This window comes from Apostichopus japonicus, chromosome 17 (assembly GCF_037975245.1).
Source record: "Apostichopus japonicus isolate 1M-3 chromosome 17, ASM3797524v1, whole genome shotgun sequence".
Taxonomy (NCBI): Eukaryota; Metazoa; Echinodermata; class Holothuroidea; order Aspidochirotida; family Stichopodidae; genus Apostichopus; species Apostichopus japonicus.
The window spans coordinates 9373913-9386959 of NC_092577.1; the positions used below are offsets into that span (position 1 = coordinate 9373913).

At 35.8% G+C, this 13047-nt stretch overlaps 2 protein-coding genes across 3 annotated transcripts in view; both read left to right on the plus strand.

Moving 5' to 3' along the window:
- LOC139954916 (uncharacterized) overlaps positions 1-13047 on the plus strand; it is a 160678-nt gene that overhangs the window by 87493 nt on the left and 60138 nt on the right. The gene's annotated exons all lie outside the window — the stretch shown is intronic.
- The window catches only part of LOC139954918 (uncharacterized), an 83034-nt gene that overhangs the window by 67390 nt on the left and 2597 nt on the right, over positions 1-13047 (plus strand). The window contains exons 6-8 of the mRNA XM_071954909.1: positions 2344-2396; positions 11070-11102; positions 12442-12506. Of these exons, the coding sequence (XP_071811010.1) occupies positions 2344-2396; positions 11070-11102; positions 12442-12483 (128 nt within the window). The 3' untranslated portion in view covers positions 12484-12506. The remainder of the gene's footprint in view (positions 1-2343; positions 2397-11069; positions 11103-12441; positions 12507-13047) is intronic.

A 13047-nucleotide genomic window follows, 5' to 3' on the forward strand; every position in this document is an offset into this window, starting at 1 on the left:
AGCTCTTTTCTTAGTAGGTAGCTGGTCAGATCTGTTGAAGCTGTGAGTTCGTTAACTGGATTTGTCCTTGGATACTCGTTAAAATGCATCGATTGGCTGTTGGGGAGTCCCTGTTCATCAGGTGCCCTCGACCGTTGTGTGTTTTGAACGAAATGGTGATGTACGTAGTCGTTCGTTCGTTCTGCTGAACTATTTTCTGGTAGAGGGAGTTGTACGTCTGGTATAATGTTAATCCTTTCTTCCGCTTCCTCGTAGACTGCTGCCTCCGCCAGTGCTGCTGCGGCTGCTTTTTCAGTCTGTAAAAGGAGTATATCTACCTCGTGAGCAGCTTTCTTCTTCATCAGTTCGGCTTCTCTGCGTGCAAAAGACAGTTGGGCTCGGGCTGCCTCAGCCTTGGCCCTTGCTCGGACTGCTGCAGAGCTTGTTGTAGACAAACAACTGGATCTAGTGCGTGACGATGACACACTGGTTGTCCTACCGTCGAGTTGTTGCTGGTGCTGTGGCTTGTTTCCGGTGGAGTCCTCCTCCGTTTCCCGGAACTGCTTGCCCGACCGTGTACTCATGCTTGCGGGTAGTCTCCGATTGGCTTTTAGTTCTTTTACTGTGCTGCCCTCACTCACGTAGGATATGCTTGCTAGACAGCCAGCTAACCCCCAAAAATGAGGCAAAGAGAGATGTAGCTTTCTGAATTTCCCACTAGTATTTATGTGGTAAAAGTGTGGAACAAGATAAATGATTTAAAATAATACTACAGCTTTACGAGATTAATTACTAAATTTAATAGGATAATGAATGTACTCAGAACAGTGACGTGCTAACAATGTCGGTTAAGATCAATATAGCAATAACTATGACTGAGTACGAAAGAGACGAGAATAAAGTAGATTATCTCTAATAGCAATACTACAAAAATGTACCTTCAGATTAACTAACTGAATAACATAACTATATATCCGATAACACCCTTGAACTTGAAATTAGAAACTACAAAGGCTGAATATAATTAAGTAAATTAATTAGAACATGAAGAATATTGTTAGGTCCGATACCTAACAAAGACTTGATACGCATGTGAATAAAAACGGTGAGCAAGCATATAGCATGTAACTGTGCTCTAATGGTATATACTGATTTGCCGATAAATAAGGTGAATAAATAATACTAATATGTGGTCAACGACCTAAACAAGATGACACCTTAGTGAAAGGTAATTTCCAACAATCTAGAAAATAAACAAAACAGAGTATTTACGAACTATTAATTTGCCAGGACAAAAACTGTATACACAAAAAGAGGTTGGTAGGTGAATAAAACAGTGTTGCCACCTATACACAAAACTGAAAGCTGCAGTGAACAACCTGCTAAAACAAACTGTTAATAACAACTAAACTAATGTGAAAATTAAAGGGATAGCTGAGGGAGAAAATCTAATATGTGACCATTGACAATCTTTTACGATCACAGACGGAAAGGAATGTCGCACAGTGGCCGGACTAATGTGACCCCTGAGACTATATGGGCAGACCAGCTCTCCATCTATGGGTGAAGGACACTTAATTACTAATAGGTGTGGCTAAAATATATTAAAGGGCATGACAAACATACCTAAGAAAGTGACTAGAAACAAGAAATATTAACCCTAGTTTACACAACTGACATACTCTCATGACATTGGAAATGTGATCATGTTATTATGACGATGATTTGTCTAGGCTTGTAGCTCCATAACTCCAAATACTATTTTTTTTTCTATTATCAACATGTAAGTTAATGGCTTTCATGATCTGTGATGACGTCACTGATGTTGAGTGTTCTCTGATCAGTTCATCATCTCATAGAAGATTATTCTTGATCTGAGCATCGAATCCTCGACTATCATGATATTTTTCTTAATTGAGTTCAATATTCACTCCTATTTGAGTTGTTTCACATGTGTAATGTAGGATAAGTTTACAACTGATCAGTTATACTAATGAGTTGACAACAATTTTAACATGGTTGGTTATGTAACTAAGAGAATATTGGTTGTAAACTGATCAGGTATAAAACCGACATGATAATGATAGTAAACTGATCGGTAATCTTACTAAGATATAAGGATTGTAAACTGATCCTATATATTATACAGATGATAATGATAGTAAACTGATAAGATAAAACTTAAGGAATCAACCAGATTGATTTTTCAGCCGATATGAAGGTTTCGTCGAGGGCCAACATAAATCCGGTGAATGTAATGTTTAATTTTTCATTCCAGCACCCCCTCCCCCCCCCCCCCCAAAAAAAAAAGGACATTTAAATTGTACTTGCATTTTCATCAATTTCGTTTATTATATTCATCAGTATGGAAGACTTTTGATAATCGTCGCCTGAATCTACAGACCGGTCTATGGCAGGTAAGAGATTGTGCGCCTTTCTAACAGCTATTGCTCATAATGCATTCTGGTCAACTTATTTGAGCTAAGCTGCCCTCTGTATTACTTTACCAGTAAATATAAAATAATAGTTACAACATAATCGGTAAAATTCACTTAGTTGATGGTAGCATTTTAATTAGCTTGTGATAAACAGAAAGAACTGAAAACAACAGAAATTTAAAGACATCTTCTTGCTCCCAAACGTTGGTCAGATTTATTTTATTATTGTTGCCTTTTCTACCTGAATGTCACCCTGTGTGTCCCTTATTACCCAACCACAAATTTGTTTTATTATTCAAGATATTCTCTCACAGGATATATAAAGGCACAAACTGGCTTGCAAAAACGAGACACACATGCTAAGTTTTCATTAAATCAGGATTGTATTAATATTTTTGCTAACGTTGAAGAAAATACCTTCTTCATCAAAAATTTGGAATAAAGGCAACAAGGTCACTTTTTTATATTAATGAGATATTAAAATAGTTGATAATTGGACAACGAAACTAACGTTAAATAGATCAACTCCAGGTATTCAATTGGAAAACTTTTTCTTAATATTATCCCCGTTATTTCTCGATCTAAATGTGATTTAATATATTTTCAAGCCAAATGTCTAAAATAATATAAACTTCGTACAAAACATGAACAACTGTGACTCAAGCTATATACTACAATACTGTATCCTTATATACTAAGAATATTCCAATAGTTCAATGGAAGATTAAAGTATATGGACAAAATCAGTCTTAATGTGTCTTTTTTTTAATAAAACGTCACTGCATGTAAACATACAGCAATGAGTGAAGGTACAAAATTCTAGTAGTTTCAGTTTGTAAAGATGCAACGTAATCTGTTGCGATATTCAGAGAAAAACGGAATTCAGATCGCCGTGTAAGAAAGAAGAGAAAATTGAGAGATGAGAACAGGGAATGGGGGGGGGGGTGGAGGGTCCTGATATGCGAGCATTGTTTTCATGAATCTTATTCAGCCCTTCCAATGATTAGTTCTATTTTTGTTCTATTGAAACACTCGTACAACTTCCATATCAGTGAGATTATCAGTGAGATAGTATTACAAATATTGTAAAGATAAATATACAAGGTTTACTTTTGACATGTTTGTTACGTATATGTCAATCATTTTTGACATATACCGTCTAATTATTTTGAAGGGTTGTGAAAGTACGAAGCTCCAGAGAAGACATGGTAAAAAAAATATATTACGTACGTACGTAATAATAATAATACGTACGTACGCAAGAATTTTCACGTACGCACGTAATATTACTACTTACGCACGTAGTACTATCACGTACGTACATGATATGTATAATGTATGTACGTGGTATGTATTACGTACGTACGTATTAATTATCACGTACGGACGTGATAATATTACGTACGTAGGTAGTACCATTACGTACGTACTGTTGCATTTACAGCCAAACCCCTGTCCTGATTTATAATGTAACAGACCGTTTAAATGACCCTGTATGTTACTGTACAAGCTCCCTGGTTTTAAATCGACATGGACATGGGTAGGTTTTTAGTTGTCTCTGTTGGTGTGAGACGTGCGTCTTCTATGCATTATTTTAACACTAATATATATATATATATATATATATATATATATATATTACTTTAATTGTTGGCCTTGATCAAGTATAATAGGCTAATCAAATTACATTTAACTATTTCTATGGTATTTTGCGAAGCGGTTAAATGCACAGAATGGTGATGGGGAAAACTTGGAAGTTAGTAATAGGAACAGATGTATGGGAAATTTGACTCTAAAAATGTATGTTAACTTGGTTTCCATACTTTCGTAGTGTTCAAATCAAATAAAGTTGAGAATTAAGTCACTGGGTAAACGTTTTAATAAAATTAAATAAAGCTTCATGTTACGTAATAGGTTATATCTTTGAACAATCCGTATAATGTTCACACATAACTGTATAGCCCTGCAGCTAATTAAGATATGTAGTTATGTTGTTACAACCAATGATACTTACTTCTTGAGTTATTTATCGTTTAATCAAATTCACACAATATTGTGTCCCACAAATTAATTGTCATGTTTTATTTGTTTGTTTCCAAACCATTAAAGTCCCTGCCTACTCTCATCTAACTTGGTGTGATTTTGGTGAAATAAAGTAACATTTTGTTTTCAAGGTCCTTATCTTTCCTTTCACGGCCTAGTTTGTTACCAGCAGATTGTAGAAGAAACAACACAAATATCCATTATGGTATTCTTCCTTTGGAATTAAATATTACTAATAAATTACTTTTTCCTAAAATTTCTTCAGGGGATTTGAAGAAACAAATGCTTAAATTTTTATTTGTCAATATTAGTGTATACGTAACTGACGTAAGTGTATGGGTACAGCAGGTTTAGATATAATGGAAGGACGGGTCTGGTTGTTATTTGAAACCAATAAACTCTAGTATATTCTTCTGAATGGTAATGCTTACCATGATCTTGGTGATTTGTATATATGAAGGGAAGAGTAGTATTTTCATTAATGACATTGCAAGTTTTCCGATCTATTACTCTTTTTTCTTTCTTTTTAGACCGGGCGGCGGCGGGGGTGGTGGTGGGGAGATGGTGATTATTTCATTTGTGTTAAATGGGAATAAATTAGAAGATAGAAAGTAACCCTGTAGTAGTTTGTGCAGCTCTACTAATCCGCTTTGTTGTTCTGTTGTACCGATACCATGGTAATCAAACATATGCAACCACTTGACTAAATATGATTATAAGACACATATTCGTATTATTTACCTCGTGTTTCGAACAGAAACAAACATTCATACATTGTACGATTGTGAAGGAGTCAGGATCCGGGGTGGGTTGGGTGTTGGAGTGGAGTTGTTCCAACTACGGTATAGCCGGTAACTGGTAATCTGATTTAAATATTCATAATTTGTCATCGGCTAATTGTTTATTGTTTCTTGATAATTATCTACAATTGTTAAGGATATTATATTGCCACACCTGCACCATCCAGCCTCATTCACTGCTTATCATTAATGTCTAATATTGGGTGGAGAGTTGAAGGCGCCAAGTAATACAGGAACAACTCACGTAAACGTTTGTATCACGTTATTCTACACGTAGAAATATACTGATAAAAAATCTGGAAGTGAACAGAAATACATATCTTAAAATATATTTTTGAGATAAAAGTCTGTAAGTTTTTCACGAGCATTGGTATGCTAATTAGCAACCGAGCATACCATTTCAACATTTAGTAGAACTCTTAGCGTGTATGATTTTGAAACAACATAATTGACATAGCCACCGTTGCTAAAAATTTCCAAAGAACCACTACATCCTCGTGAAAACATTGATATTATTCTTCTGAAGAAAAAACTTAGCTGTAGTAGAAATCGGTGACATTAACAAATATCTAAATCAAATAATAGGTTCACCTCAAGGAAAGTACTAAACATATCCCGCTTTTACTTCACCTTCTCGATGTACATTATGTATGAAGCCTTAGAATGTTGTTAATCATGTTGCAACGTTCTTGTTTATGTTCATTTAATTTCGGGGCAAATGCTCATCACAGCACATACAGTTGTCGTAACAACAGTCCGTTTAGCCGACCCTGTAGCTTACTGTAGCTATACCCTTGCATATTGTTATGTTCATTTTCTTCGTTTTCTCTGGTGTAAGGAGAAGTTGGTCTTCCTTTAACTAAAGCTGCCTATCACGTCATAGGTTGTAACTTTGACCAAACCATTAAATATTCCCATAAATATTGGATACCCTGCAACTAACTTAGATATCTAGATAAGTTGTCTTCCTTGGTGGACTGAAGTAACATTATGTTTTCAAGTCCTTCTCATTCCTTTCACAGTTAAGTTTACATACCAGCAGATTGTAGCAAAAACATCGTAAAGTACAGACATTGTAAAAGTTCACTTTGCTACTCTTTCTTCAATCTTCAATCTTACTCAATGATTAACTCAAATTTATCAAAGTAAATGTTTCTGCGACGGTTCCACGTACACTAATGTATATAAGACATTAAATACCTGTAGTTTGTAGGTCAGATGTGAGGATCAACTGGTAATGTAAACGGATGGTGATCGATGCGAAGCAGCGCGATTTAACATTGTTGTTCCTTGTATGGTTATAAAGTCATATCAGAGAGTGGTTTTTATTGCCTATCATAGATAAACAAAATTGCTTGTGAACATCAGACTCACCGTTTTCCAGAATGCAAATGCTGGACATTTTGGCGATTGAAATAAATGAAGAAAGAGGTGTTACGTTTATTGATAAAATGGAAGTAACTTGAAGACTATTTTGAAATTCGTTACATTATTGTTTTATTCGTTATTTGAAAGAAAATGTAAAAGAAGATCTCGCAAAGATAGTATTTTAGTGGCATCAGATTCGCTCTGTAGAGTAAATCATTACCGATTATTTGGTAGAGCTGTGATTAAATCACTTTCCACGCACATTTACACAACAAGACCATAATACCAGTCAGTATGTTATGGCAATTATGATACTGCGTCACAGATATAAAGATTATAAGCCTATGTCGTATATTGCTTTCTGCATTTTGTTGAAAGCATATTAGATGTGCAGTAGACTCTCCTTTGGAGAAGCTGGATGATTCATTTACAGTAATGGTTGGATGACAAGACTAACTTAACGAATGTAGCATAAACATAGCTGGTTTCGTTTACAGTGTAAACTTAATCGCCATCAAATAGCACTCAATAGTTTTCACCAGTTTGATGAATTATTAGAACTTTGATAGCTGCTTGAACTCATTAAAAACCAGGTAACTTTTAACCAGCATCGGAACTTAAATCAGACCTATTGCATATCTTATGACATATGCACATACCAGCTTCACCTTCTTATACAAGTAAGAATTGGGGCTCTAGTTCATTCTATTATCATCACCTGCTAATTAAAAGCGGTCATATTCATAGTTCCTACAATAATATTGATACACCGTTAAACAAATAATATGTTCACTTATAGCTTCCGTAATAAAATATCTTACTCGAATACATTACAAAAATCCGGCGCATATATTATTTCTTTGAATTATCACCATTACAACAGTTCAAATATTCATAAACAAAAGAACCAAAGACTAAGAAATATAAAAACATATACATCAATATGAATTTAAATACAAGAAAGTAAAAGGTCAATACATGTTACTAAAACGAATCTACAAAAATGCTTCAAGTGCTTCTATTTGAATTAAATTGCAGCAAGGTAAAGAAAAATAATGTCTGGATAATTTGATTGCTTCCTTGGTAGTAGTACAGCACCAATGTTATCAGGTTGGCTTGCGTGTGTGTGGGTTGAGGGGGGTGGGGATAGGTGTGCGTGTGTGTTTGTGGATGTGTCTGCTAGCTTGTAAACACATTATCTCAACAACTACAAGTGAGCCAATGTGACGGAGAGCCAAACGTTCCAAAGATGTCGAGAAAGAAAGTGAAGTGTCAATGTCCAATTTGATATCAACAGTTACAATTTCATATGGAAATGTCGAAACAAAATACAATATGTCATTACGTCCAGGAACATGACAAAGAAGATACCAAAATAGAATCATATAATATATATATATATATATATATATATATATATATATATATATATATATATATATATATATATATATATGTATGTATGTATGTATGTATGTGTATATATATATATATATATATATATATATACATATATGATACTATGTTCAAAGTATCTCTTTCGAGATCCGGCTTTTGGAATCACGAATGACTTCGAGTTGGTTAGAATCATGTTTGATCTCTAGAGTAAGGCAAATATGTCACCAAAGCAGAACGTATTGTTCGATACATGTGACAAACGTCTACAAAGGAATAACGACCTTCCTTACCAGTTTCGAACCTCTTGACATACAATTAGCGTCCATAGCCTAGTGGTTAGGGTGTCCGCGTACAAACCGGGGGGGGGGGCTTTTTCGAATCCCGGTGGAGGCTGGAAGTTTTTTCACTGTTCTAGATTTTCCTTCTCATAACGTTTTCAATATATATTATACCGGTGGAGGCTGGAAGTTTTTCACTGTTCTTGATTTTCCAACTCATTACGATTTTCCTTTATATATCTTCTGATCTATAGTCCCTAAAGCTCTGGAGGATTACTTGGACGATATGTCCGCTCATGTTTTATCGTTTTGAAATGATGCAATTTTGGGACTTGTCGCCCTTGAAAACCAAAGTAGCCAAAAAGGAGTAAGAATTATCGCTCAATGCTACAGGTTCCGGGGGCTTGGCCCGGTGGGGGAGCTATGGGTATTGATCAGGGGGCAAGAATGGTCTGTAGTGGCGCTTTTGACACTATATAAGCGCAGCGCCACCACAGGTTGGCGCGGAACGTACAGGAATTTTTTGAGAAAAGATACGCCCTTGATCGCCAGAAATGGCACTTTCCGGACCTTGCTAATTTGCAGATAATCTAAGAATATATAGGTGTCATCGCCATTTGTGACAAGTCGGAAGTTTATATGGGTATTGAAAGTACATGCGCTTAATCTCAATCCCTGTGGTTTCTTTGTGAGTGCTCATGTTTTACTAGCCCTGACACAATGCCTGTTGTGCCTGTTGTAACTTACTGCACTATCAACACACTGATCATGGAGCGGCGTATAACGTACACTGCATGCCGACTTAAAGTTTGTTGTTTATTACTATTTCAGCCACTGCGCGTGTCGTATATCGTCTAAAAATAGATTGAAAACCCCGTACAGTTCTTGGTAATAGCTTCGTACAAGGGAAGTGCCGATAAAATAAAGACCGCCGTTAGAGCATTTTGTCAGAAAACTACACCAACAAAATGTGACAAATGTCAATAGGTAGATGAGAGTGCAATGAAAAGTCAATAATCGCGAATAAGTAAAAAGTGGTAAAAGCTGAAAGGGGGCCAGCAGTCCATTTGAGTCTGTCGGGGGGGGGGGTGGCTTTCACCCCCTGACTATATGGACGCTCTGCCACAGGCTTGGCCCCCGGACCGCTTTTTTCTGCTTTAAAGAAATGAGTATATGACAATTGTCACAGCTGAAGTCCCAGCCCCCTCCCCCCCCCCACCAGGGCTTAGAATACATATCGGAGACATATTTGCCTTCTCTAAAATGTATTTTTAGTGCTTTAAACTTGCTACGAGAGAACAAGAAGTCCAAGAAACGGTGCGGCTTACAATTATTCTCTGACATTCATGTGCTCCAGAACTACCAGCTGAGGTGATTAACTATCTGAAATGCTGCAGCTTACGGGGGCTTCGCCGCACTCCTTTACCCATCCACCGAAGCCGACCCCCAAAACAAGAGAAAAGTCTCCCCACCTTAATCTAAGCAATGGTTGAGCTTGTACTTATTTAGACGCCTTTTAGAACCAATTTACAATGCTGCACCTCTCCTAGGACCCACCCAAAACCAAGAAATGTTGAGCTTGTACTATATAGACTCCTTTTTTGAACCCATTTACAATGCTGCACCTCTCCTAGGACCCACCCAAGACAAAGAAATGATTGAGCTTGTACTTATTTAGACTCCTTTTAGAACAATGCTGCCCCTCTCTTTGCTACTCCAGACCACCCCCCCCCCCAGTCCCAGACAACTGACAAAAACAGTTTAATTAATGACGGTTAATCAGTTAATTGGTTGATTATAAACTGGTTAATAATTATTTTGTACAATTGTGTGCTTGCCCCCCTGGATTTTCTTATGTAGACGGTAACGTGATTGCACAAAGTACCGAAGTATATTTATTTATATATATATTTTATATCTTAAGCTATCAAGCTGGATCAATGTGTTTTGCACTAAATATCTCATACTTGTTATTCCTAAGCTATTCCTAAACTAATGACATGAGCGCAAAAAGAGCATTAAGGGTGTGTCATCTATGTCGATGAAGAGAGGTTGGGGAGGGGAGGGGGGTATTGAGCGGATATCTCATGCATTGACTCTACACTGAATACTGCATGTGTTATGTGTATGTATTGATATCTCATGCATTGACTCTACACTGAATACTGTATGTTTATTTAACGCGTATGTTTGGATATCTCATGCATTGACTATACACTGAATACTACATGTTTAACGTGTGTATGGATATCTCATACATTGACTGTTCATTGAATACTGCATGTTTTACGTGTATGTATGGATATCTCATGCATTGACTGTAATCTGAATACTGCGTGGTTTATGTGTATGTATGGATATCTTAAACATTGACTGTACACTCCGTGCTATGTGTTTAACGTGTATGAATATATATCTCATGAATTGACTCTACACTGAATATTACATGTTTTACGTGTAAGTATGAATATTTCATGCATTGTCCGTACACTGAATACTACATGTTTTACGTGCATGTATGGATATCTCATGCATTGAATGTACATCTCAATACTGCATGTTTGATGTGTACGTACGGATATCGCATGCATTGAATGTGCATCTCAATACTACATGTTTAATGTGTATGTATAGATATCAAACATCAATTACTGGGAGGTCAAATATACTTTAAATTTAATTTGGTGTCATATTTAACGTTGCGTTATGCTTTATTGAATATCTTTTAATAAACTATCAGTTATATATAATTCTCTTCGTTTCAGAGATGTGACGGCAATGGCAATGTAGGACTAAAGGTATGGAATACAAATATCATTTTTGATCGCATATGGGTTGATGTCACGTGATTTAAAGTGTTTCATCTAGAATACGTGGTTATAAATTTCCATGACTTTGACAATATTGTTGAAAATATCATTTTTTTGTAGAATTTAAACACTTTTCTGCATCATGTTATGCAAAATCTGTGAATGAGCTTTTACTTTGTAATAGTCAAGTATTCATTCCTTCGAGTAGTGGAGCAAGATTCGACAGTTTTGAAATATTAATTTGATATATGTGTGTGACTAACGCTAACTAAAACTGTCCGGGCGACGAAAATCTTTAGAGCCGAGAAAATGATTATTTCCTTAATTTAACTAACTTTTATTTCCTGAATATATAATGACAGTGCCTCAGGTTGATCAATTTCTATGTTAGAAATATCCAAACTTAGCAAGAGAAAGAAGGTTACAGTGATGCTATGAGCACTCCTAATATGAATGTTGAAGTCATGGTAGATGATGAGGGGTGAGGGGGGGGGTGAACAAGGGGTCGAATAACAACAATTTCTTGTTTTTTATATAACTTATAACATAATGGTATAAACTCTAAAATATTTTCTTTAGACAGGATTTAAGTCTTGATACGTTTTAGTTAAATATAAATTGACAAATCTGAGCTGGTAACGTTCCAATCACTGTTCTGTTTTCAAGATATTCACCTTTAAAAAGTGCCACTACTATTGAACGCTCCTTTAAAGTTACATTGGTGATTATGTACGCTACTCATTGCAGGTCTAATTTTATATATTGATCCATTGTTTTATAAAATTATAATTTATGTTTCCAAACATGTTCTGTTAATTTTATATAGACAACATAGCACCCTTTGATGACATCTGTCATTTTCCAATCTATAATGAATTGTAAAGTTGTCATTTAAGGTCATTAAGCGCGAAGGTTTCCCATTAATGTTTGTATTGCATCTGAGGAACTGATCTAAAATTAAGGGTCTGTGTGGTAGAATTAGTAGTCCAGCCACTATCATTAATGAGCCACATATGTATAGAGTGTCACTTCTTAAACATTAACTGTGTAACAGAATTACTCACTGAACTGCTAACAGTGTTTCCTATCACTCTACAGCATATTAACTTTAAACTTGTGTCTAAAGTGGTCCTGTGTGCCTCGTTCCACCTAAAGAGCTAATAGCCTGAGTCTGAAGGGCTAAAGATTAGAGAAAGAATGAACCATGGAAAGTTATGTTATACTTAGGTATAAACGTAAGGCTGTGTTAAATACTTTGGGCCTTTTGTGTGTGGTCGGTTGTTCCTACAGTGCCTTCATTTTGTGTGTTATTTTTACTCTTGTTTAGGGTTTATTCGATAGAGTACGTAAAAGACTGGGATTTGATTGAATGACGTGGAGGAAGCAGGAACTGTAAGTCAACATCATTCAATTTTAGGTGCTATGTACCTTCCGCATTTTGTCTTTTAAGTTATGTCGATATAAGCAATAACAAAGTAGACAAATTTTGGCGAATATACAACCTTCCTTTCTAGTAGATGTATTGCTTATCAGCGACCATTCGCAATATCGCTGAAACAGTTATATTGGGATCTAGTGCTTGTTGGTCTTGTATTCCAACCACTGTTATGGATACAAATCACGCATTAGATCTCTCCATTTAATGCAAATGTAAACAAAAGTTGTAATTATAAGAAACAATGAGGAAAATTATCTGATTTCAATACGGTGACGCGACTTCTAGGGACGTGAAACATCATTTCAATATGTGATTAAGAAGAGAGTTGAGTCTGGGCTAGGTGATTCGATGTATTATTCAGGGACCTTTATCCTTGAAATGTTCAGCTGAGGATCAAGGAAAGAGTAATAACGAAATTGTAGTTTATTAACGGTACATTTAAAACAGATAACGAATTCCATGGTCTGTTGTAAAGATAGAGGTTATTTTGTTAAA